Source organism: Pristis pectinata, chromosome 35 (assembly GCF_009764475.1).
Source record: "Pristis pectinata isolate sPriPec2 chromosome 35, sPriPec2.1.pri, whole genome shotgun sequence".
Taxonomy (NCBI): Eukaryota; Metazoa; Chordata; class Chondrichthyes; order Rhinopristiformes; family Pristidae; genus Pristis; species Pristis pectinata.
In genome coordinates, this window is record NC_067439.1 from 9,032,175 (window position 1) to 9,056,471 (window position 24,297).

General features: G+C 49.5%; 1 protein-coding gene across 3 annotated transcripts in view; it reads left to right on the plus strand.

Moving 5' to 3' along the window:
• LOC127586341 (spectrin beta chain, non-erythrocytic 1-like) overlaps nt 1-24,297 on the plus strand; it is a 146,234-nt gene that overhangs the window by 24,069 nt on the left and 97,868 nt on the right. For all 3 annotated transcript variants that reach the window (XM_052044205.1, XM_052044206.1, XM_052044207.1), the window contains exons 8-15: nt 2,149-2,261; nt 3,879-4,066; nt 6,166-6,283; nt 6,932-7,090; nt 8,791-9,093; nt 10,125-10,275; nt 11,432-12,302; nt 17,609-17,746. In XM_052044205.1, coding sequence (XP_051900165.1) covers nt 2,149-2,261; nt 3,879-4,066; nt 6,166-6,283; nt 6,932-7,090; nt 8,791-9,093; nt 10,125-10,275; nt 11,432-12,302; nt 17,609-17,746 — 2,041 coding nt within the window. The remainder of the gene's footprint in view (nt 1-2,148; nt 2,262-3,878; nt 4,067-6,165; nt 6,284-6,931; nt 7,091-8,790; nt 9,094-10,124; nt 10,276-11,431; nt 12,303-17,608; nt 17,747-24,297) is intronic.

Consider the following 24,297-nt stretch of genomic DNA (forward strand, 5'->3'; position numbering starts at 1 on the left):
TATAGACTTACAGAGTCATGTAGCACAGAAACAGGCCCTTCAGCCCACAATATCCATGCTGACCTTTACATGCCATTTACCAGAACTTGGTCTGTGGCCTTCTGTGCCTTGACGATCCAGTGTGTACTCCACAGAGTGTACTCCAGTCCCTGTGGTGCCCGATGTTCACAGAAACCCTCCAATGAGCTGGGAGACACTGCATGCTTCCTCTCCAGGGACACCTGGGCACAGTTGTATCCTTGGGAAAATTGTTGGGATGGGTTGCTAGCTGGTCCCAACAGCCCACTGCCTGTGAATGACCATCCTGGTCACTCCCAGGAGCAGACCGATGAGGAGGTCTCTGGACTGATCCCATCTCCTCCTGACCACGTCTGTGGGGCTGAAGTACAGTCAAAACTGAGGGGCAGATTTTCAAATATTCAAACGGGGGTTGCAGCCTCTTGCATTCTATGTGAAACATGGCCCAGGCTGCAGAAATTGTAAGTGCTCTGAGAGTCCGTGAACCAGTGTAAAAGTCTATTGCATGGATTGTGCTGTGTAACACATTTTTCCCCAGGTCCTTTGTGTGAAGGGGAAGAGACTCCTGTAGGCCTGCCCTCGCTGTCCGTGACGGAATGGACCATCACAATGTGTTCAAATGGCAGATGAGTGTGAGGAAGTGGAGAGTATACAGTAAACCCGTCCAGTGGTGTGGATTGGCCTTTCTGAGGGATGCCACAAGTTGTGCGGGACTGGATCCAGAGGGGGATTTCGTGGTCTGGGTCTAAAACGCAAATCTGTCCGGTGGGGGGGGGTGGAGTTGGCTCGGTTGGGATTGAATGCAGTCGTATTTGTGCCCCTCTCCAGCTTCACTGACAGACCCCATGAGCAGCACCAGTTCTGACCAGCAGTCGGGCTTTGTTGCAGCAACCTCTGATTTTTTCTTCGGGATGTTCCTGGAGCGGAGACGAGGGGCCACGGGCATGTCCATAACCACACCGGCGGTGGTTTAAATCCTCCCCAGTGCCCCACACCGAGTCCTGGCCTCTGTCTGACAGTTGCCACCATTGACCAACACACCATGTAGTGAGCACCCCAGCTGAGCCATCTGTCCCTATCGCTGTCACAGTCCCTCCCCAGGGATTGATGGCAGGGATGCCCCACCACCTCCCCCCCCCCCCAACTCCTCTGGGGAATCTGGGCCTGTAGACTTCAACGGGCACAGGCGTCCGGCCAAAGCCAGGTCCTGTGGTCGAGAAAGGGACATATCTCCTCCCCCTCCACAGGCTGGGAAGGCAGGGGAATGGTTGCAACGTTCACTGGGTCAGGCAAGGCAGCCTATTGACCTCGAGTTGAAGGGCCTGACCTTTGCTGGCCTGGCCTTCCGCCTCCCCCGTGGTCCCGACACAATGCGGAGGGAGGTGCACCTCCTGGGGGTAAGTGGGTAATTGATGGTCAGCACAGACCCAATGGGCCGAATGGTTGATGTGTCACCAAGCAACACCTTGGATTTGGAAGGAGCAGAGTTACCAGGAACAAAGAGCTTTAGTTCTGTGTGTGTGTGTGTGTGTGTATATGTGTGTGTGTGTGTGTGTGTAAAATTAGGAATGTTCTCATCAACAGAAAAGTTTGAGTAACTTTTGGTCTTTTGAAGATGATGGGTTTTGATAGAGTGAAAAAAAGATTAAGTGGGTCAACAAGAGGTCAGAGATTGAAACGATTTGAGGGGTGAGAGTCTGTTTCAGACAGATGTTGGGATTTGAACTCCCTACCTGATAAATGACAGAATCTGAGGAACTCTATGCTGTGGGCAAAAGTGGCAATGGTGATCTAAATATGGCTCTTTCAAAGTGCCGTACAGCTTCCAGTGTGGCAAAGTACAGAGCGGACATGTGTCCTTGGATGGACTCGTGAGCAGGAGGGCAGGTTTCTGTGCTGTACCTGGCAGGAGAAGTAGGGTGTGAGAATTGGAGATCGATTGCAAAATCCGTTGACCTCAATGGAACCAAAGTGCTGGACTGCTCGTTAAACATAACAACTGACGTTGGGCTGAACCTCCAGTCAGTGAAACCTCCACCAACAGAGGTGATGAGTTCCAGGCTGTTGTCAGTAACCAGGAAAGCTGACCCCTTCCCTAATGATCATTTCAATCTCCTGCTGTTCGTACAGATGTGAACACAGAGAATCCAGATGAGAAGTCCATCATCACCTACGTGGTGTCCTATTATCATTACTTCTCCAAGATGAAGGCATTGGCGGTGGAGGGAAAGAGGATTGGCAAGGTGGGTACGTGTAGGTGGACTCACCTCTCCTGTCTTCTGGTTACCTGTTGAGGTCTCAGTTCCAGACCCTGATCACTTACACCCTCGCTCTCAGACCTGTCTGCCTCGCTGAGCTCCCTCGCTCTCAGACCTGTGTGCCTCGCTGAGCTCCCTCGCTCTCAGACCTGTGTGCCTCGCTGAGCTCCCTCGCTCTCAGACCTGTGTGCCTCGCTGAGCTCCGTCGCTCTCAGACCTGTCTGCCTCGCTGAGCTCCCTGGCTCTCAGACCTGTCTCAGTAATACTTGCAGCTTCTCTTTGACCTCTCGCACTGTCACCTTCCCTCTCCCTGCCCTCTGGCACACCCTCCACCCCCCTCCCTTCGTGTCCCATCTCCTCACCTCCTCCTCATGTTCCATCTCTCCCTCCTCCCCAACCCCCCCCCCACCCCCGTCTCCATCTCCCTGCCCCCCCTCACAGCCCACCTCCCCACCCCCTGCCCTCTCAGGCTCTCAATCACCTGCACACTGATCTCTCGGATTTGCCCTCCGATCTCTGTTTCCCCCCCTTGCCTCTGATTTAATCACCTCTCTCTCTCTCTCTCTCTCTCCCAGCATTCTTTTTTCTCGCCGTCCTTTTGTTTCCTTTCTCTGGCACTGACTGCTGCCCGTCATTTCCATGGGATCTTCCCTTGTTACTCCAGTCTCCCAGATGTTGATGTTTGTTGTTCGTTCTCTGTTGCTGAAGTCTGGTTTTCTCTGTCACTCCAAACCACCTCCGCCTCTTCTCTCGGCTTTATAGGACCTCTTCTCGTGGGAGCTTCTTGTTTCCTCCCTCCCCCCTCTTGCGGCCCACTCTTTGCCTTCTCTCCGAAGCTCTGTGGTTTTTCTCTGACTCCCTGCCCGCCCTCCCTCGCTCCCAGCGCCCCTCCCCCACTTTCCCTCGATTCGTCCCTATCACTGTCAGCCTTCCAGCACACCCCCACCACAACACACCCCCACAACACACACCACACACACACACACACACTGCATGTGCTTTGTAACTTGGTCTCAGTTACATGACGTTGTCACCCCAGGAATTCCTGTTGTCTCCTTTATCACTCTGCATTTTCCACCCTGCGCTCACTCATTTCCTCGATCCTGGACTTTTTACCCTCTCCTCTGCCTCAGGTGCCCCCTCGTCTGTGTTACTGTGTGCTCTCTCTGTTGCTACGTCTCTCTCTTTCTCTTTTCCCCTCATTGCTTTCCGTCCTCCAACAGTTCCTCTACCACCTCTGCTTCCCTTTCTTTATTACTTTGTGTTTCTATGCTGCCTACTTGTCTCAAGTGACTCCCTCCTCTCTCTGCTATCTGCTTATTATTGCCCGCTGCCTGCCCCTCCACTGCTTCCCCTTAGCCCCACCCCTCCACACCTCTCCCTTTCCCCACTGTGCTGCCCTTGCCTTTCGATTAATCCCTGACTGGCTCTAGTCAAGATCTGCTGCTGTCTCTTTTTCTCTGTCTCTTTTTCATTTGCCTTTCTTTCTCTCTGTATGCCTCTCTCTCTCTCTTTCTCTCTCTTTGCCCCTCTCACTTTGTCCAACTTTTCTCTCTCTCTTTCCCCTCTGCCTGTCTGTCTCTCTATCCCCCTCCGTGACAGGTGCTGGACAATGCTCTGGAGATTGAACAGGTCATTGCGAGATACGAGTCGCTGGCAACTGAGCTACTGGAGTGGATCGAACGAACCATCGCTCTCATCAGCAATCAACGCTTTGCAAACTCTTTGCCTGGAGTTCAGCAGCAGCTCCAAGTCTTCACCACCTACTGCACTGTGGAGAAACCATTCAAGTAGGCACTGAGGCTGTAGCGATGGTGGCTGATGGTCAGGATGGTGCAGATGTAGCCCGACTGCTTATTTCCCCCACCTATAGATTCTAGCTCCTAAGCTCCCCACAGCCTCCCAGTTGAATACTGAAAGGCCTGGATAGAGTGGATGTGGAGAGGATGTTTCCATCACTAGGAGGGTCTAGGATCCGAGGGCACAGCCTCAGAATAAAGAACTGAGATGAGGAGGAATTTCTTCAGCCAGAGGGCGGTGAATCTGTGGAATTCGTTGCCACAGAGGGCGGAGGAGGCCAAGTCATTGGGTGTATTTAAGGCAGAGATTGATAGGTTGATTAGTATGGGGGTTAAAGGTTAGGGGGAGAAGGCGGGAGAATGGGGTTGAAAAAGATCAGCCATGGTTTATTGGTGGAGCAAACTCGATGGGCTGAATGGCCTAATTCTGCTCCTATATCTTATGGTCTTTACCACCCTATCAACTTGTGCAGCCACCTTCAGGGATCTGTGGACTTGGACCCAAGATGCCTCTGTACGTCGATACTGTTAAGGGTCCTGCCATTAACTGTGTACTCTCCCTTTACATTTGATCTTGTAAAGTGCAACACCTCATGCTTGGTCTGCGTTGAGAGGTTGTTGTGTCAGAATACTTCCGACCCCTACACAGACCCCCATGGGCATGACTGGAGCCAACCCCAGTATCTGGTTGCCTGCAGGGTCCTGGTCTATCTGACTTCCATGCCTGTTGAGACCCACCTCGGATTCCTGGATTGAAGGCAGTGGGAAGGGTGGGCGTTTGGCAGGACGGTTGGGGTGGCTGTGACCCTTCCTCCCACTGTCCCACCCACGAACCAGATCTGTGACGGGAGCCTGGTCCCACCTTTGCTTCAACTCCTTTGGGATGAAAGAGCGCGGACAGGCGGGAGGGTGTGCCGAGGATTCCCTAGGCTGACTGCGATCTGTGCCCAACATGGCACCACACTGCTTGTCTGGTTCGGGTGCCTGACCCCGTTCAAAGAATCCACCCTGCCAGAACCTGCCCCCAGCTCCACCTCCCCACTTTCCGAAAGTGAACAGGACTCCCCACCCCCAGAAGTGATGCTTTCTGTCACACCTCCAATCCCATTTCCCTTCATTTCCATTCCTGATGTCTGCCTTGTAGACCATGGTTGCCTTCAGGGAAGTTGACTGTCTGTGGCTGAAGCCTGTAGTGTGTGACTCCTGGCCACGTGAGTTACGCAGAGATAACGTTGACCATTGCTTCTTGCTTCCCCTCATAGAGTCTCAGAGTCGTACCGCCCAGAAACAGGCCCTTCGGCCCACCACATCCATGCTGACCCTTTTTGCCCATCTACACGAATCCCATTTGCCCGCATTAGGTCTATGCCTTGCCTGTCTAAATGTCTCTTAAATGGAGTGATTGTGTCTGATTTCACCACCCCCTCTGGCAAGACGTTTCAGATACCAATCACTCTCTGTGTAAAAACAAAACCTTACCCCTCAAATCCTCTTTAAAACTATGCCCTCTTATTTTTAATACCCCTACCATTGGGGGGGGGGGAGATTTTGACCAGCTCCCCAATCTATGCCTTTTGCATACTTCCATCAGGTCACCCCTCAATTTCAGGGAAAACAAGTCCAGTCTATTCAATGTCTCCCCTTAACTGAAGTCCTCCAATCCAGGCAACATCCTGGTGAAAATAATAATAAAAACTGCGTATGTTGGAAACACCAAAAGTTCTGCAGATGCTGGAATCTGGAGCAATACACAGAAAGTGTTGGAGGAACTCAGCAGGTCAGGCAGCATCCATGGAGGGAAATAAACAGTCGACGTTTCGGGCCGAGACCCTTCATCAGGACCGAAACGTTGCTGAGTTCCTCCAGCACTTTTTGTGTATTGCTGTGTATATTGGAAATCCTTTCCAAAACAAAACAGAAAGTATTGGAAATACTCTGCAGGTCAGGCGGCACCCAAGGGAAGAGAAACAGAGCGAGTGTCTCAGGTCGAAGACTCTTCATCAGAGCCCAGTAGCACGGGGTAACGTGTGTGATGTTGCTGTGTGACATCAGTGGGCTGTGCGGGGCCAACGTGTGTTCTGTCTCCCCAGGTTTGATGAGAAGGGGAAGCTGGAGGTCCTGCTGTTCACCATCCAGAGCAAACTCCGGGCAAACAACCAGAGGCCGTACGTGCCACCCGAGGGCAGGCTGATCTCTGACGTCAACAGGGTCAGTGAGCAGTTTATCAGTGGCCTTTGGGGTGTCTGGGCCGGGGATTTCTGGCCCATCCTTCCTGCATCCTCAGAGATCCGGCTGCAGGGCAGGGTACTTGTTGTCGACTGTGTCTGAGCAATGGGCTCTCTCTTCCCAGTGTCTGGGCTGGCACAGGCACATGTATGATTGAAGCAGGAATCCAGTGCGGTCACTGGATCGCTGTGCCGCTGCAGAGCCCCGTGCAGTCACTGGATCGCTGCAGAGCCCCGTGCGGTCAATGGATCGCTGCAGAGCCCAGTGCGGTCACTGGATCGCTGTGCCACTGCAGAGCCCAGTGCGGTCACTGGATCGTTGTGTTATCCCAGAACCCAGAGTATTCACTGGATCACAGTGCTATCCAGAGCCCAGTGTTGTTGGGATCACATTATCCCAGACCCCAGAGCTGTCACTGGGTCAGTATTATCCCAGAATCCAGAGCGTCCACTGGCTCACACTGTTATCCCAAAGTCCATTGTGGTCACTCGATTGCAGTGTTATCCAGAGTGCAGTGCTGTTGGGATCATGTTATCCCAGAGCACTCACTGGATCACTGTGTTATCCCAGACGTTGCCTCCTGCAGATCCGCCCCTGACTGGTGTATCATTAATTGGTTTACTCCCGTAGGCCTGGGAGAGGCTGGAGAAGGCGGAACATGAGCGCGAGGGAGCGTTACGGAATGAGCTCATCCGGCAGGAGAAGCTGGAGCAGTTGGCACATCGGTTTGATCACAAGGCTGTGATGCGCGAGACCTGGTTAAATGAGAACCAGCGCCTCATCTCACAGGTGGGTGGTCCGGGCACTGGGGAGTGGCGTGAGAAGTGCGCAGGCAGTCGGTGTATTGGGTGGTCTGGTGCCATGACAGGCTGGTCCTTGCAGGGAGGGGACGGGTCCTTGCAGGGAGAAACAGGTGACAGGTCCTTGCAGGGAGGGCACTGGCAACGGGTCCTTGCAGGGAGAGGTCTGATGACAGGTCCTTGCAGGGAGAGGAAAGGTGATGGGTCCTTGCAGGTAGAGGTGTGATGGGCAGTCCCTGCAGGGAGGGGCCTTATGACAGGTCCTTGCAGGGAGGGGACTGGCAACGGGTCCTTGCAGGGAGAGGTCTGATGACAGTTCCGTGCAGGGAGAGGAAAGGTGACGGGTCCGTGCAGGGAGAGGAAAGGTGACGGGTCCTTGCAGGGAGGGGATAGGTGATGGGTCCTTGCAGGAGGCATCTGGTAACAGGTCCTTTCAGGGAGAAACCAGGGTGGTAGCGCACGGTGACTGCAACCAGCCCTAGACCAGGACCAGTCCAGCTCCAGCCTGCAGAGCTCCACGTGTGACTGGGTCTGATCGAGCTGGTTGCCAGGTGACAGCGAGGCTCCACTGGCAGGTTTGAAATTCTTATCCAGAGAAAGGACAGTGGCACAGCTGGTAGATCCACTGCCTCACTGCTCCAGAGACCCGGGTTCAATCCTGACTTCTGACACTGTCTGTGTGGAGTTTGCACGTTCTCCCTGTGACTGCATTGTGTACAATTTTGGTTACTCAGTTATAGGAAGGACATCATGAAACAGGAAAGGGTGCACTGAAGATTTACGAGGATGTTGCCAGGACTTGAGGGACTGAGTTATAGGGAGACGTTGGCCAGGCTAGGACTTTATTCCTTGGAGCGTAGAAGACTGAGGGGCGACCTTATAGAGGTGTATAACATCATAAAGGGCATAGATAGGGTGAATGCACACAGTTTTTTTCCCATGGAAAGGGACATAGAAAGTAGAGGACATAGGTTTAAGGTGAGAGGAAAGATTTGAAAGGGACCTGAGGGGCAACTTCTTCACTCAGAGTGTGGTGGGTATACGGAATGAGCTGCAAGAGGAAATGGTTGAGGCAGGTACAATAACAACATTTAAGAGACCTTTGGATATGAATAGGAAAGGGTTAGAGGGATATGGACCAAATATGGGCAAATGGGACTAGCTTAGGTGGGCATTTCGGTTGGCATGGACAAGTTGGGCCAAAGGGCCTGTTTCCGTGCTGTATGACTCTATGACCATGTGGGTTTCCCCCATGGGCTCCAGCTTCCTCCCACATCCCAAAAACTTGAAGGTTGGTAAGTTAATTGGCCGCTATAAATTGCCCCAGTGCGTAGGTGAGGGGTAGAATCTGGGGGGAGTTGTTGGGAATGTGGGGAGGATAAAGTGGGATTAGTGTTAAATGGGTGCTTGATGGTCAGCATGGATAAGGTGGGCCGAAGGGCCTGTTTCCATTCTGGACAACTCTATGAATCTAGTGTAGGTACAGGTGAACTGGATCAGCTGTAGAAATACCAAACCGTGATCAAGGTTGTATCCTACTGCGTTACTGAGGAACGTTTGTCCGTTAGGGGTTGACCATTGCTGAGACCCTGCTCCCTTTGGCAGCCTCCAAGGAGCAGGGAGGTGCAGTGTTGGAGGAGCCGCCATAGTGAAGCTGCTGTCTGAGCTGTGACTCTCACCCAATCCCAGGACAACTTTGGCTATGATCTCCCTGCCGTGGAGGCTGCCATGAAGAAACACGAAGCCATCGAAGCGGACGTGTCCTCCTACAAGGAGCGGGTGCAGGTGATCACAGAGCTGGCTCGGGAGCTGGAGGCCGAGGGTTACTACGACATCAAGCGCATCTCTGCTCAGAAGGATAACATCTTGCGTTTGTGGGGCTTCCTGCAGGAGACACTGACGGCTCGCCGTTCCCGCCTCGAGCTCAACCTGTCCCTGCAGAAGATCTTCCAGGAGATGGTTCACATGATTGACTGGATGGAGGAGATGCAGGTAAGGAGCCAGAGCTTGTCCCTCCTCCTGAAGCCTTATCTTGGATTCCATTTCCCAACTTCCCTGCGTCCACTCACCCAAGTCCATCACCAATATCACCAAATCCCTCCCTCTTACTGCTTTCCATTCCTTTTCTCCCACCCAATATTCCTCTGTCCTCCATTTTCACATCACCCATGTGGATATACCTCAATGAGCATTAATGCTGAGGTTGAATGTAGAACATAGAACAGTACAGCACAGGAACAGGCCCTTCAGCCCACCGTGTTGTGCTGAACTAGTTAAATTAGTTATTGAAAGCCTAACTAAACTAATCCCTTGTGTCCATACTCCTCCATTCTCTGCACATTTGTGTGCCTATCCAAGAGCCTCTTAAATGCCTCTATCGTATATGCCTCCACCACCACCCCTGGCAGCGCACTCCACTTGTTTCTGTGTAAAACAAAAACTTGGTCCGCACACCTCCTTTGAACTAACCCCCTCTTACCTTAAATGCATGCCCTCCAAAAATTTATAAGATTATGAGAGGCATAGATAGACAGCTGGGAAAAAGATACTGGCTGTCTACTCTATCTGTGCCTCTTATACTCTTGTAAACTTCTATCAGGTCTCCCCTCAGCCTCTGCCGCTCCAGGAAAACAACCCAAGTTTGTCCAACTTCTCTCCAGTGCACATGCCTTCTAATCCAGGCAGCATTCTGGTTAAACCTCTTCTGCACCCTCTCCAAAGCCTCCACATCCTTCCTATAATGGGGTGACCAGAATTGAATGCAATACTCCAGATGCGGCCTAACCAGAGTTTTACAAAGCTGCAACGTAACTTCTTGACTCTTGAACTGGACTAACAAAGACAAGCATGCCATACGGCTTCTTTAGCACCCTATCAACCTGCGCAGCCACTTCCATGGAGCTATGGACTCAGACCCCAAGATCCTTCTGCACATCATGTATTTGGCTACATTGATGCAATGACATTGGTTATTGGCAATGACGCTACATTGGCTACATTCCCTCTATTGATATTTTGTCTAGGTTCTGTTGTGTGCGAAAGACCTGGGGAAGCATTTATTGGAAGTGGAAGATCTGCTGCAGAAACACAGCCTCCTGGAAGCAGATATCTCGGTGCAGGCGGAGCGCCTGAAGGCCTTGAACACAGCGGCCCTGGAGTTCACTCACGATGAGGGTTAGTGTGAAGGCCATGTTTCCTTGGGTCACCAGTGACCCTATAGCACTGGCTGCCGTTGGCCTTTAAAGAACGCATCGGCTCACTATCTACGGGGGAGGAATCTGCTGGAGGAACTCAGCAGGTCGAGCAGCATCTGTGGGGAGGGAAATGGACAGTTGACATATCTGTCCAAATGTCTTTTTTAAATGTTATAATTATACCCGCCTCTACCACTTCCTCTGGCAGCTCGTTCCACACACCCACCACCCTCTGTGTGAAAAACTTACCCCTCTGGTCCCCTTTGAATCTTTCCCCTCTCACCTTAAACCTATGTCCTCTAGCTTTAGACTCCCCTACTCTGGGGGAAAAAGACTGGGGATCTACCTTATCGATGCCCCTCATGATTTTATAAACCTTAATAGGATCACCCCTCCTTTGCTCCAGAGAAAACAATCCCAGCTTATCCAGTATATCTGTATAGCTCAAACCCTCCAGACCCCGTAATATCCTTGTGAATATTTTCTGCACCCTTTCTAGTTTAATGACAACCTTCCTATACCCAGATGACCAGAAACTGAACACAGTATTCCAAGTGCGGTCTCACCAGCAGCTTGTACAGTTGTAACATGATGTCGCAACTCTTGTACTCAGTGACCTGACCGATGAGGGCAAGCGTGCCAAATACCTTCTTCACCACCCTGTCTACCAGTGTCTCCACTTTCAGGGAACTATGTACCTGTACCCCTTGGTCCGTCTGTTCAACAACACTCCTCAGGGCCCTCCCTTTTACTGTGCAACTTCTGCCCTGGTTTAATTTACCAAAGTGCGACACCTTGCACTTGTCTGGGTGAAATTCCATTTGCCATTCTCTGTCCCCAAGTTGGTCTGGAGCCCCTTGGAAACTTAGTTAACCCTCTTCACTGTCTACTACCTCAATGAGGTCGACCCTCTGCCTCCTTTGCTCCAGTGAAAACAGTTCCAGCCTATCCAATCTCTGCTTATAACTCAAGCCCTCCAGTCCCGTTAACGTTGTTGAATATCTTTTCCAGCATAATCGCATCCACCTTGTAGTAAGACGGCCACAATACTCCAAGCGTGGTCTGAAGGGTTAACCCCTTGGCCCTCTCTGTACTTTGCCACCTCATCTGTGACCAGTCTCTCGCTTTGCTCTCAGGTTACCAGCCCTGCGACCCGCAGGTAATCTGCAATCGGGTCCACCATGTGAACAGCTGCGTGGAGGAGCTGCACCGGCTGGCATCCCTTCGCCGCTCCCAGTTGGAGGGGTCGCGTTGCCTTTGGGCCTTCCTGCAGGAGATGGAGGAAGCGGAGAGCTGGATCCATGAGAAGCAGCAGGTCATCTCCTCGCCGCACCTGGGCAAGGACGTGAGCAGCGTCACCCTGCTGCTGGGCAAGCACAAGGGCCTGATGGGAGAGCTGGCCGGGAGATGTGGCCTCCTCACTCAAACCATCACCAAGGGTGAGCAAATCCTGGCGGAGAAACACTTCGGCACGGGGAACATCCAGGAGAGGATTCTGGAGGTCCGAGTCCAGTGGAAAAAGCTGGATGAGTTGGCGGTTCTCCGCCTCCAGCACCTCCAGGAGGCCTTGGACTTCTTCCAGCTGAAGGCGGACACTGACGACCTGGAGGTCTGGCTGCAGGACGTGTATCGCATCGTGTCCAGTGATGACTTCGGGCACGACGAGTACTCCACGCAGTCGCTGGCCAAGAAGCACCGGGGCTTGGAGGAGGACATTGAGCAACACCGGCAGGTGGTGGAAGGCCTTTGTCGCCAGGCAACCAGCCTGGCCCCCGAGTACTCAGAGCTGGACGAGGTGAAGGGCCGGGTGGCGGAGGTGGAGAGCCTGTACACTGAGGTGAAAGAGGTGGCGGGACTGCGCCGGCAGTGGCTGCAGGACGCGCTGGCCGTGTACCGCATGTTCAGTGAGGTCAACGCCTGTGAGCGCTGGATCGATGAGAAGGAGCAGTGGCTGAATCGGATGGAGATCCCCGAGAGTCTGGAGGACCTGGAGTTGGTGCAGCAGAGGTAAGGGAATCCTGCTTCACCTGGATGCACACGTCCGTGATGGATCCTGCCAGGAATGTCAGCGTTTGAGCTGCAGGAATGGATTTACAATTCCTCATGGACACTGGTTTGGGCTTCGGGATCTTTGAATTGAATGTCTGATCTGTAGTCAAATCCAATCAGTCTTAAGAGATACAACTTTGTCTGAGTCCAAACAACCATCCAGTTAGAACGTAGAACATAGAGCATAAAACATAGTTCAGTACAGCATAGAAACAGACCCTTCAGCCGACAATGTTGTGCCAAACTAATTGAGCTAATGACACCTAATCCCTTCTGCCTGCACGTAGATAAGATATATTTATTAGTCACATGTACATTGAAACACACAGTGAAATGCATCTTTTTTTGCGTTGGGTGTTCTGGTGGCAGCCCGCAAGTGTCGCAATGCTTCCGGCGCCAACGTAGCATGCCCACAACTTCCTAACCTGTACGTCTTTTCTTTGGAATGTGGGAGGAAACTGGAACACCCGGAGCAAACCCATGCATGGTCCATATCCCTCCATTCTCTGCATATTCACGTGCCTATCTAAGAGCCTCTATCGCATCTGCCTCCACCACCACCCCTGGCAGTGCATTCCGTGCACCCACCACTCTCTCTGTTTATAATAAAACTTGCCCCACACACCTCCTTTGAACTTTTCCCCCTCTCACTTTAAATGCATGCCCTCTCGTGTTGGACATTTTGACCCTGGGGAGAAAGATAATGGCATTCTATCTATGCCTCTCATGATCTTATAAACTTCTATTGGGTCTCCCCTCAGCCTCTGCCACTCCAGAGAAAACAGCCCTCGTTCATTTCTCCCAGCTCGCTATCAATTCCAAACTGACTGCTCACCCCCAACCATTCCCTAAATTCCTGTGTAATCCCAAACAATTCTCTCCGCACCTCTCTTTCACTGTAGAAAATCCCTCTGCCTTGTCCCTTAGCCGTGTATCAATCCAAACTGAACCAAGTCTCCCTTTCCCTGCTTTCAGACTTTGGGCCACTTTTAAATGTCTTTGATAATAAGGGATATTTAAAACAGTTCAGAAGTATTTTAATAATTGTGAAAAGTATTTCAAAAAAATAAGAATTATAAATTTACTTAAACAAATTTGGAACTTAATTAATCCATTAACTTCAGGGAAAACAAAGAGATAGAAATCAAGCCACTTCCACTTTCATTCCAGGATGGTGACCTGTTAATGGAGCAGGTTTGTGTTACGTAAGCCAGCAATTGGCGTTATGCTGAGGGATCAAATGTGGTGTAACCAGCCTTCAGAAAAGCACAGGGCACTCACCAGGTAACGTCACCATTTGAGCTGCAGGAATGGATTTGCAATTCTTTGGGGGCACTTTAGATTTCAGGATTTTTGATGTCTGATCTGCATCCAAATCTCAATCCAATCCAATTGTCTCAGGTACTGCCCCACAACCGGGTATCAGTCCAAACAACTCCAACTGTCTGGTTCTGTTCTCCGAGCCCTGTAGTAATCCCAAACTAACTGCTTAGTCCCAAACATTCCCTGTATCCCCACTGTGCTGGATGGTACAGTATCCAGTGTCAGGTCAGGTATTCCAACACTGACCTCCAACTTCTTACAGCTGCAGAAGTCAGGAGGAGCTGACATACACTCCTCAGCTAATCAGAACAATCCAACTGGCCCAATAACTTGGCATCCACAACCTCCGGAGGAGAAAATTCCAAAGCTTCACGATTGTGCATGAGGAATCTCCTCTTCATCTTGCGATCATCTACACTGGCAAACCCTTTCGGAATTTTGTATGTTTCAATGAGGTCACCCCTCACGGCAACCAGAGGGTATAGGTTTAAGGTAAGGAGTAAGAGGTTGAGAGGGGATTTAAGGAAGAATTTTTTCAGCCAGAGGGTGGTAGGAGTTTGGAACACACTGCCTGAGGGGGTGGTGGAGGCAGAGACTCTCACAACATTTAAGAAATATCTACATGAGCACTTGAATTGCCAAGGCATAGAAGGCTACAGACCAGGTAAATGGGATTAGTATAACATAGAACACTACAGCACAGTACAGGCCCTTCAGCCCACAAAGTTGTGCCGACACTTTATCCTGCTCTAATATCTATCTAACCCTTCCCTCCCACATAGCCCCCCACTTCTCTATCATTCATGTGTCTATCTAAGAGTCTCTTAAATGTCCCAAACGTATCTGCCCCCACAACCTCTGCCAGCAGTGCGTTCCATGCACCCACCACTCTCTGTGTTTAAAAAAAAACAACTTACTTCTGACATCCCCCTTATACATTCCTCCAATCACCTTAAAATTATGTCCCCTTGTGTTAGCCATTTTCCCCCTGGGAAAAAGCCTCTGACTCTGAAAATGTTTAGATGTGTATCTGATGGTCAGCATGGCCAGGATGGGCTGAATGGCCTGTTTCTGTGTTGTCTGACTCTTTGACAGCCCAGTCACCTCAGAAATCAATTTGACAAACCTTTGCCATTCTGCCTCTAAACCAAGCACACCCCTCCTTAGACTAACAAGGCTCCACACAGGTGTGATCTCACCTGAGTCTTGCAGCTGTGGAAATAAATTCCCCTTGTCTTCTAATTACCTGCTGTGCCTGTATGGCATCTTCCTGTGCTCCTCTGTTGGACAGAAGGTCTCTGCAGGTGGGTTGAGCGAGTGGGGGAAAAACTTGGCAAATGGAATTTCAAGTGGGGAAAGTACTTGTTATGCACTTCAGTAAGAGTCTAAAGGCAGACCTTATGTAAATGGAGAACGACTTCTAAATGGATGAGTGAAGTGCAGAGGGGTCTATGTGTTGTACACAACCTGCCAAAAGCTCACAGTGAGGCGCCGCATGTGGTTCAGAAGGTAAGTGTCGTATTGGCCTTCATTTCAAGAGGGTTGAAGTTTAGAAATGGACATTGTTAAGATCAGACAGGGTACTGGTGAACCCAGACCTGGAGGACTGTGCACAGTTTTGGTCCCCTTCTTTGAGGAAGGATATACCGGCAGTGGAGGGGGTCTAAAACAGATTCACTGGACTAATTCGTGGGATGAGAGGGTTGTCCTGTAACAAGTGGCTAAGGAAATTAGATCTATATACCTTGGAGTTGAGGGGTGATTTTATTGAAACACATTCCTTTTATTTTCCGTCTTTTCCTCCCATTTCAATCCTCCTCACCGCTCTCCCTCTCACTCCTCGCCCCTTCCCACCGACCCTGTTCCCTCTCCCTCTCCGTCCTCTCATCCTGCAGATCTGCCCCTATCGTCGCTGATTAACCCGACTCTGACAGCTTGTACTCGTTTCTCAATTACACTTTATTTGCACAGGGAGAACAGTCCTGCCCCTGTCACCGAATTGCTCTAAAACTTCTGTTTTATACGGAAATTGACCAGTTGAAATCTTGTGCACTTTCTAAACCCTTAATTACATATATGGAATACCAATCACAATACATTCTTACAGGTATGAATAACCAATAAAACTACATGCTGTTCAAACCTTTATTTGCATTTAATCTGATCAAAAGCAGTCAATTATACCTTAGTTTTAGTAAGAGTTGTCGTCCGATTGAAAATGTGTCCAATCGAAAATGGTTCCAATCTTTCATTGCATCTTTACTTGTCTTGGTCTGTTCATGTCCTAGGTGGCCCATGCTGTACAAAGGGGGACAATTCTATCAAGGACCTTGCTCTGTACAGCTGCACACCATCTTAACCTTGCCATGCCGCAGCTTCCACACGCTCCATACCATCAGCCTCTGCTATGAGGAAAAGTTTCTTACTATCTACCCTGTCTATGCCCCCATGTCATGTTGTACACTTCTGTCAAGTCCCCCCCAGTCTCCAAAGTCCTCATCTCCAAAGTCCTCCACTCCAAAGGAAACAGACGCAGCCTGTTCAGTCTCTCCTCATAACTGAAGTGCTCTATTCCAGGCAAGATCGGGTGAATCTCCTCTGTACCATCTCCATTGCAATCACAACCTTACTATAGTGTGGTGACCATTACTGCACAGAGTACTCCAATTGTGGCCCGACCATTGTCTTATGGAGCCTCCCTGCTCTTGCGTTCCATGTCGTGGCTAATGAAGGCAAGACTGCCATATGGCTTCTTCACCATCTTGTTTACTTGTGCTGCCACCCTCAGGGTTCCTTGGACTTGTACACCATGGTCTCTCTGCTTAATACTCCCCATGGCCCTGTCGTTTATTGTGTATGTCCTACTTGTGTTAGTCCTACCAAAGAGCATCACCTCACAATTATCAGGATTAAATTCCATTTGCCATTGCTCTGCCCATTTTACCAATATCATCCTGTAGCCGAGACTATCCTCCTCTCTATCAACACCATCAATTGTTGTATCATTTGCAAACTTGCTATTCATACCTTCTACATTCATATCCTAATCATTAATGTATATAACAATCAGTAATGGTCCCAGCATTGGTTCCTGTTGTACACCACTGGTCATAGGCTTCCAGTCACAAAAGTATTACCTTGATTTGTACAGGGTACTGGTGGGTACTGCGTGCAGTTCTGGTCTCCTTACTTGAGGAAGGATATACTGGCTTTGGAGGCGGTGCAGAGGAGGTTCAGTAGGTTGATTCCAGAGATGAGGGGGTTAGCCTATGAGGAGAGATTGAGTTGCCTGGGACTATACTCGCTGGAATTCAGAAGAATGAAAGGGGATCTTGTAGAAACATATCAAATTATGAGAGGGATAGATAAGATAAAGGCAGGAAAGTTGTTTCCACTGGTAGGTGAGACTAGAACTAGGGGACATAGCCTCAAGATTCAGGGGAGTAGATTTAGGATGGAGATGAGGAGGAACTGCTTTTCCCAGAGAGTAGTGAATCTGTGGAATTCTCTGCCCAGGGAAGCAGTGGATGCTACCTCATTAAATATACTTAAGACACAGTTAGATAGATTTTTGCATAGTAGGGGAATTATGGGGAAAAGGCAGGCAGGTGGAGCTGAGTCCACGGCCAGATCAGCCATGATCTTATTAAATGGCAGAGCAGGCTCGATGGGCCAGATGACCTCCTTCTGCTCCTATTTCTTATGTTCTCATGTTGTTATTTGAGCACTGGGACACCAAGGTCCCTCTGAGCAATAATACCTTTAAATCTTTGCTTCTACCTCTCCCCATCCTCTTCCCTTCCCTCTCTCTCCTTTTATTACCTGGGATGCTTCAGATAGCACTTACTGCATCAGTGAGAATTGGACATCCAAAACTAGGAGGGGACTTTATCGTATGGGGAATTGTCACCTCAACATGATCTGGATTGTTCCATCTGTAGGTTCGAGAGCCTGGATCAGGAGATGAACAGCATGTTGACCCGAGTTGTGGAGGTAAATGAAATCGTGCAGCAACTGGTGGAGAATGGACATCCAAGTGCCACTGAGGTCAGGAGTTGCCAGGACCATCTCAACAGCAGGTACCTCCTCAACCAGTGTGTGGGTCACTGTTGTCGGTCAGCTATATTTTGATGTGTCCTGTGTAGCAGGCGTGATGTAGATGTGCATATGTGTGCTGTAGTGCATGTGAGTGATTTGGTGCATCTGTGTCTGAACTGATACCTGGGATGAGCTCCTAAGCATTGTGAAGATAATTTGAAGTGGGAATTAGGAAGATGCTAAATAATCCAAACAAAGTGTAAATGTGGAATAGATAAAGTAATGAATGAGATCCAAGGGGCTAAGATAAATATATTTTTATAATTATGGAATCCAAGGGATCTGAATTACATTAAATAAACATTAATTATCAATTATGTGGACGTCAAATAAAACTGAAATTGAAAACAATTAATTCCAGATATCTCGACATCCATTTGTTAAATCTATAAATTTAAATTTCAGTTAATTTTATTACTTCAAGATGTATTACTGTTAAGCCACAAAGCTTAGTATTAGAAACAGCAGCTCGGGTAGTATTGGGACTGCAGTGTTTGAGGCTGAGAGTGTGATATTTCCCACACGGTGACTGTCTGAGGGTACACTCATTGAGTGTGGGGTGGGCCAACCTGAGGAATGTGCGCCTGGGATCACTGTTGTCGGATCCGGTTATCTTCGAATCCGCAGGTTCTTTCAGGAGTCCAAGAATGAGTTGAAAACAACTTGGTGCTTCACAAGGTTTTATTGGAAAAGTTTAAAACAAAGAAACAGTCACAGAGCACATGGCGCTGGCTTTACTACTAGGAGATGGGACGAGACAAAAGGAACTAAAAATGAATTGGGGCCAGGGGATGAAGAGAGCAAGATAAGCAAGAAAGAGATAGAGGCAAGAAAGAGAGAGAGAGAAAAGCAAGAGAAAGAGAGAGAGATAAGCAAGAGAGAGATTAACAAAAAACAACACCTTTTATACCTGAGATAAGAGGTGCTCCATAGCTAACAATAGTCCACTCAGAAAACCTATTAGGTACCTGTGGCAAAACCAACCAATGAGAAAACACATATTCACCTGATGGATGAACCAGTAAGCTAAGAAACGGCCATTTCTTGTGCAGCTACTTGAGGTGTATGAGACACTATCCATGTTAAAAAACTACTTAAAACTCCATCCAACACTCTGGGATCACAGACTGATAGAACTATTCGTGGATAACCTAGTCATACTAGACATCGAGTAAATAGAGATGACTCTTGAATATATAACAGCAGATCTGATAGGATTGGAGACTCAAGAGATTTCAGATACTGGAACCTGGAGCAACAAACAATCTGCTGGAGGAACTCAGTGGGTTGAGAATATCTGTGGGAGGAAAGGAATTGTTGATGTCTTGGGTCAAAACCCTGCATCAGGACCTGAAGCATCGACAATTCCTTTCCTCCCACAGATGCTGCTCAACCTACTGAGGTCCTCCAGCAGATTGTTTGGTGATCTGATAGGGATGACAGAGTGGGTGATATTTGTACCTGCCGTGTGGGAGTTTCTGCAGATCTGTGACTTTGCCATCCAGTGGGTCTCCGCAGATTGAGGTTTCCTAAACTACCTACTTACCTGCCTGCTTTAGACTGTCTGGAGGTCACTGAGTCCCTCTCTGCATGGAGTCCCTTGCAAGGTGAACTGAACCCCTCTCTTAAAGGCATGCTGTCCAGCAGACCTCTGTCTCACGGATGGACCACAGTGACGTCAAGCTTGAAAACCCAGAGCCTGAGCCCCTTCAGCTGATGACCCTTCCTGCACACGTGATTGTCCACTTGATGGGAAGCATCCTGGAGTTCCCACAGGCATGGGATGTGCGCTTCAGTGGTCTGAGATGCTTTGCCTTGCCTCTGTTTATCAGGTTAACTTGAAGGACCAAATAGTTAAAATATTATTAAAAGATTATTGGAGATACAAGAGACTATGGATACTGGAATCTGGGGCAACACAAAAGGTGTTGGAGGAACTCAACGGGTCAGGCAGCATCTATGGAGGGAAATGGACAGTCAACATTTCGGGTCGAGACCCTTCATCTGGACCAGAAAGAAAGAGGGGAGGTAGCCAGCATAAAGAGGTGGAGGGAGGGGACGGAACAGGAGCTGGCAGGTGATAGGTGGATCCAGATGAGGGGCGTGATAGGCAGTGGGAATGATGTCAGAAGCTGGGAGGTGATAGGTGGAAGTGACAAAGGGCTGAAGATGATGGAAGCTGATAGGAGAGGAGAGTGGAGCATGGAATAAAAGGGAGGGAGGTGGGGAGGGGGACCGATGGGAGGAGTGTGTGTGTGATGGGCAGATGGGGAAGGGAAAAAGAGAGGGTGATGGGGGGCCAGTTAGATCAGGAGAGAGAAAAAGGGGAAAAGGGACAGAGGGAAGTGGTTACTGGAAGTTTGAGAATTCAATGTTCATGCCATCAGGTTGAAAACTGCCCAGGTGGAATAGAACATAGAATATTACAGCGCAGAACAGGCCCTTCAGCCCACAATGTTGTGCTGACATAGCTATTCTCTCCTACCTACAGATTGCCCATATCCCTCCAATTTCCTCTCATTCATGTGCCCATCCAAGCCCCTCTTAAAAGCCCCCAACGAATTTGCCTCCACCACCCTATCAAGCAACGCATTCCAGGCATCCACCACTCTCTCAGTAAAAAAAAGTACCCCTCACGTCTGTTCTGAACCTACCCCCCTCACCTTAAATGCATGCCCTCTGGTAATGGATCTCTCAATAATGGGAAAAAGATATTGTTTGTCCACCCTATCTATGCCCTAAAATAATTTTATATACACTTCCAACAGATCACCCCTCAGCCACTCCAGAGAAACGATCCCAAGTTTGTCCAGCCTCTCCTGAAAGCACATGCCCTCTAATCCAGGCAGCATCCTGGTAAACCTCCTCTGCACCCTCTTTAAAGCCTCGACATCCTTCCTATAGTGAGGTGGCCAGAATTGCACGCAATACTTAAATGTGGCCTAACCAGAGTTCTATAGAGATGCATCATAACTTCTTAACTCCTGTACTCAATGACCCAATTAATAAATGCAAGCATTCCATAAGCCTTCTTAACCACCCTGTCTACCTGTGTAGCCACTTTCAATGAGTTATGGACTTGCACCCCAAGGTCTCTCTGCTCTTCAACACTGTAAGGGTCTCACATTTATCCTGGTTAAACTCTATCTGCCATTTCTCTGCCCACATCTGCAACTGATCTATATCACGCTGTATCCATCGCCAGTCTTCTGCACTATTCACAACTCCACCAATCTTGGTATCATCTGCAAACTTACTAACCCATCCATCAACATACTCATCCAGGTCATTTATGTACATCACAAACAGCAGAGGTCCCAGCACATATCTCTGCGGAACACCACTACTCACAGGCCTCCAGCCCAAATAAGTCCCTTCAACCACCACCCTTTGTCTTCTACAGGCAAGCCAGTTCCGGATCCACACAGCCAATTCTCCACTGACCCCATGCATCTGAACTTTCTTGATTAACCGATTATGTGGGACCTTGTCAAGTGCCTTACTGAAGTCCATATAGATGACATCCACAGCTCTACTTTCATCAATCTCTCTCGTCACCCTGTCAAAAAACTGAACCAGGTTAGTAAGACACGACTTGCCCCGCAGAAAGCCATGCTGGCTTTCCCTAATCAAGCCATTGGATTCCAGATGCTCATATAGCTCATCTCTAAGAATTTTCTCCAGCAATTTCCCTGCAACTGACGTGAGACTCAGCGGGCTATAGTTCCCCGGATGTTCCCTTGTTCCTTTCTTAAATAGAGGAACAACATTAGCCACTCACAAGTCCTCCGGACCTCACCCGTGGTCAAAGAGGACACAGAGATAGTAGTCAAGGCCCCAGCAATTTCCTTCCTCGCCTCCCTCAGTAACCTGGGGTATATCCCATTGGGGCCCGGGGACTTATCCACCTTAATACCGTTTAGGAGACCTGACACTACCTCCTCCTTCACCTCTAAATGCCCTGACATGTTTCTGCCCTCCGTTCCAATTGCTGCGTCCTGCATGTCCCTTTCCTGGGTAAATACTGAAGAGAAATACTCATTCAGAACCTCACCCACATCCTCTGCATCCAAACATAGATTCCCTTCTTTATCCTTAAGTGGTCCTACCCTCTCCCCCGTTACCCTCTTATTCCTTACGATGGAATGGAATGCCTTTGGATTCTCCTTAATCCTACTTGCTAAGGACTTTTCATGGCCCCTCCTGGCTTTCCTAATTCCTTTCTTGAGTACATTTCTAGCTTTTTCATAGTCCTCACATGCTCTATCTGATCCTAACTTCCGAAGCTCTACATACTTGTCCTATTTCTTCTTGACTAAGTTCACCACTTCTCTGGACATCCAAGGCTCCCTTATTTTCCCATTCATGTCCTTCCTTCTAATCGGGACGTACCTATCCTTAAACACTTTCCACATGCTCGACATAGATTTGCCAGCAAAAAGGTTTTCCCAGTTTACTCTACCTATCTCCTGCCTTATGCCTTCATAATTAGCCCTGCTCCAATTTAAAACCCTCCCGCTAGCCCCAAACGTAGCCTTATCTACAGCTATCCTGAGCTGTGGTGACTGTTCCCCAATTGCTCACCCACTGATAGGTGAGTCACCTGGCCAGGCTCATTACCCAACACCAGGTCCAGAATAGCCTCTTCCCTTGTTGGACTGTCAACATATTGATTTAGGAACCCCTCCTGGATACATCTAAAAAATTCTGCCCCATCTAACCCCTTTGCACTAAAAAGGTCCCAATTTATATCAGGGAAGTTGAAGTCTCCCATGACCACATCCCTGTAATTTTTACACATTTCCCTAATCTGTTTGCATATCTGTTCCTCAATATCCTGGTAGCTATTGGGAGGTCTATAGTGCACCCCCAAGGGAGTGATTGCACCCTTCCTATTCCTGAGTTCTACCCATATAGACTCTGTGTCCGAGCCCTCCATTATGTCTCCCCGGAGTGCAGCTGATATATTATCTCTAATTAATATTGCAACTCCTCCCCCTCTTTCACCCCCTCTCTATTCTTCCTAAAACTTTGAAACCCTGGTACATCGATGACCCATTCCTGTCCCTCCCTCAACCAAGTCTCTGTAATGGCCACAACATCATAGTTCCATGTACTGATCCATGGTCTAAGTTCGTCACTCTTGCCCGTAATACTCCGAGCATTAGAGTACAAGCACTTCAAACCATTTGTCCCATCACCTTCTGTTGTTAGAAATCTGCCTAATACTACATTCCCTGACATCAGCTCTCCTGCCTGTTCCCTCACTTACTGACCTGTCTCTCCGGGTCCCATCCCCCTTGAAGCTAGTTTAAATGTTTCCCAGTAGCATTAGCAAACCTCCCTGCCAGGATTATTGGTTCTCCTCCAGTTCAGGTGCAACACATCCCTCTTGTACAGGTCACCCCTTCCCCAGAAAAGGTTCCAGTGATCCAAGAACTTGAAACCCTGCCCCCTGCACCATCTCCCGAGCCACTCATTTGTCTGTGCTCTCGTCCTGTTCTTTCCTTCACTAGCCCATGGCACCAGAAGTAATCTGGAGATTACTACCTTGGAGGTCCTGCTCTTTAGCCTCCTTCCTAACTCCCTATACTGATTGTGCAGGACCTCTGCCCCTCTCCTGCCTATGTCATTGGTACCAATATGCACCACGGCCTCTGGCTGCTCACCGTCCCCCTTTAAGAATATTCTGCAACCGCTCCGAGACATCCAGGACCCTCGCACCCAGAAGGCAACACATCATCCTGGTGTCTCTTCAGCAGCCGCAGAACCTCCTGTCTGTCCCCCTAACTATCGAGTCCCCTATGACTATCGCTTTGCCTGACTTTACCCTTCCCTTCTGAGCCTCAGAGCTGACCACAGTGCTACTGGCCTGGCTGCTGCTGCCTTGCCCAGACAGATCATCCCCCCAGCAGGATCCAAAGGGGTACACTTGTTGCTGAGAGGAATGGCCACAGGGGACCCTGCACTGACTTCTTTCTCCCCCGACCTCTCTCGGTGCTCACCCATCCACTACCTGAATCCTGCCCTCTGGGTGTAACCAGCTGCTCAAAAGTCCTGTCTATGATTCGCTCAGCATCCCTGATGTTCCTCAGTTCATCCACCTCCAGCTCCAGCTCCTCAATCCGGTCTTCCAGGAGCTGAAGTTGGCTGCATTTTCTTGAGTTCATTTCTAGCTTCAGATATTTGAGCAAAAAATGAGCTGCTGGAGGAACTCAGTGCGTCAGGCAGCATCTGTGGAGGGAAATGGACAGTTGATGTTTCAGGTTGAGACCCTTCTTCTGGACTGAAAGATAGAGGGGAGATAGCCAGTGTAAAGAGGTAAGAGGGAGGTGTGGGGCAAGAGCTGGCAAGCAATGGGTGGATCCAGGTGAGGGGAGGGGTTGATTGGCAGATGGAGTCAGGTGGGGGAAGGAAGGGTGAAGATGGTGACAGAGGCTGGGAGGTGATAGGTGGAGGCAACAAAGGGCTGCAGATGATGGAATCTGACGGGAAAGGAAGGTGGGGCATGGAATCAGGTAAGGGAGGTGGG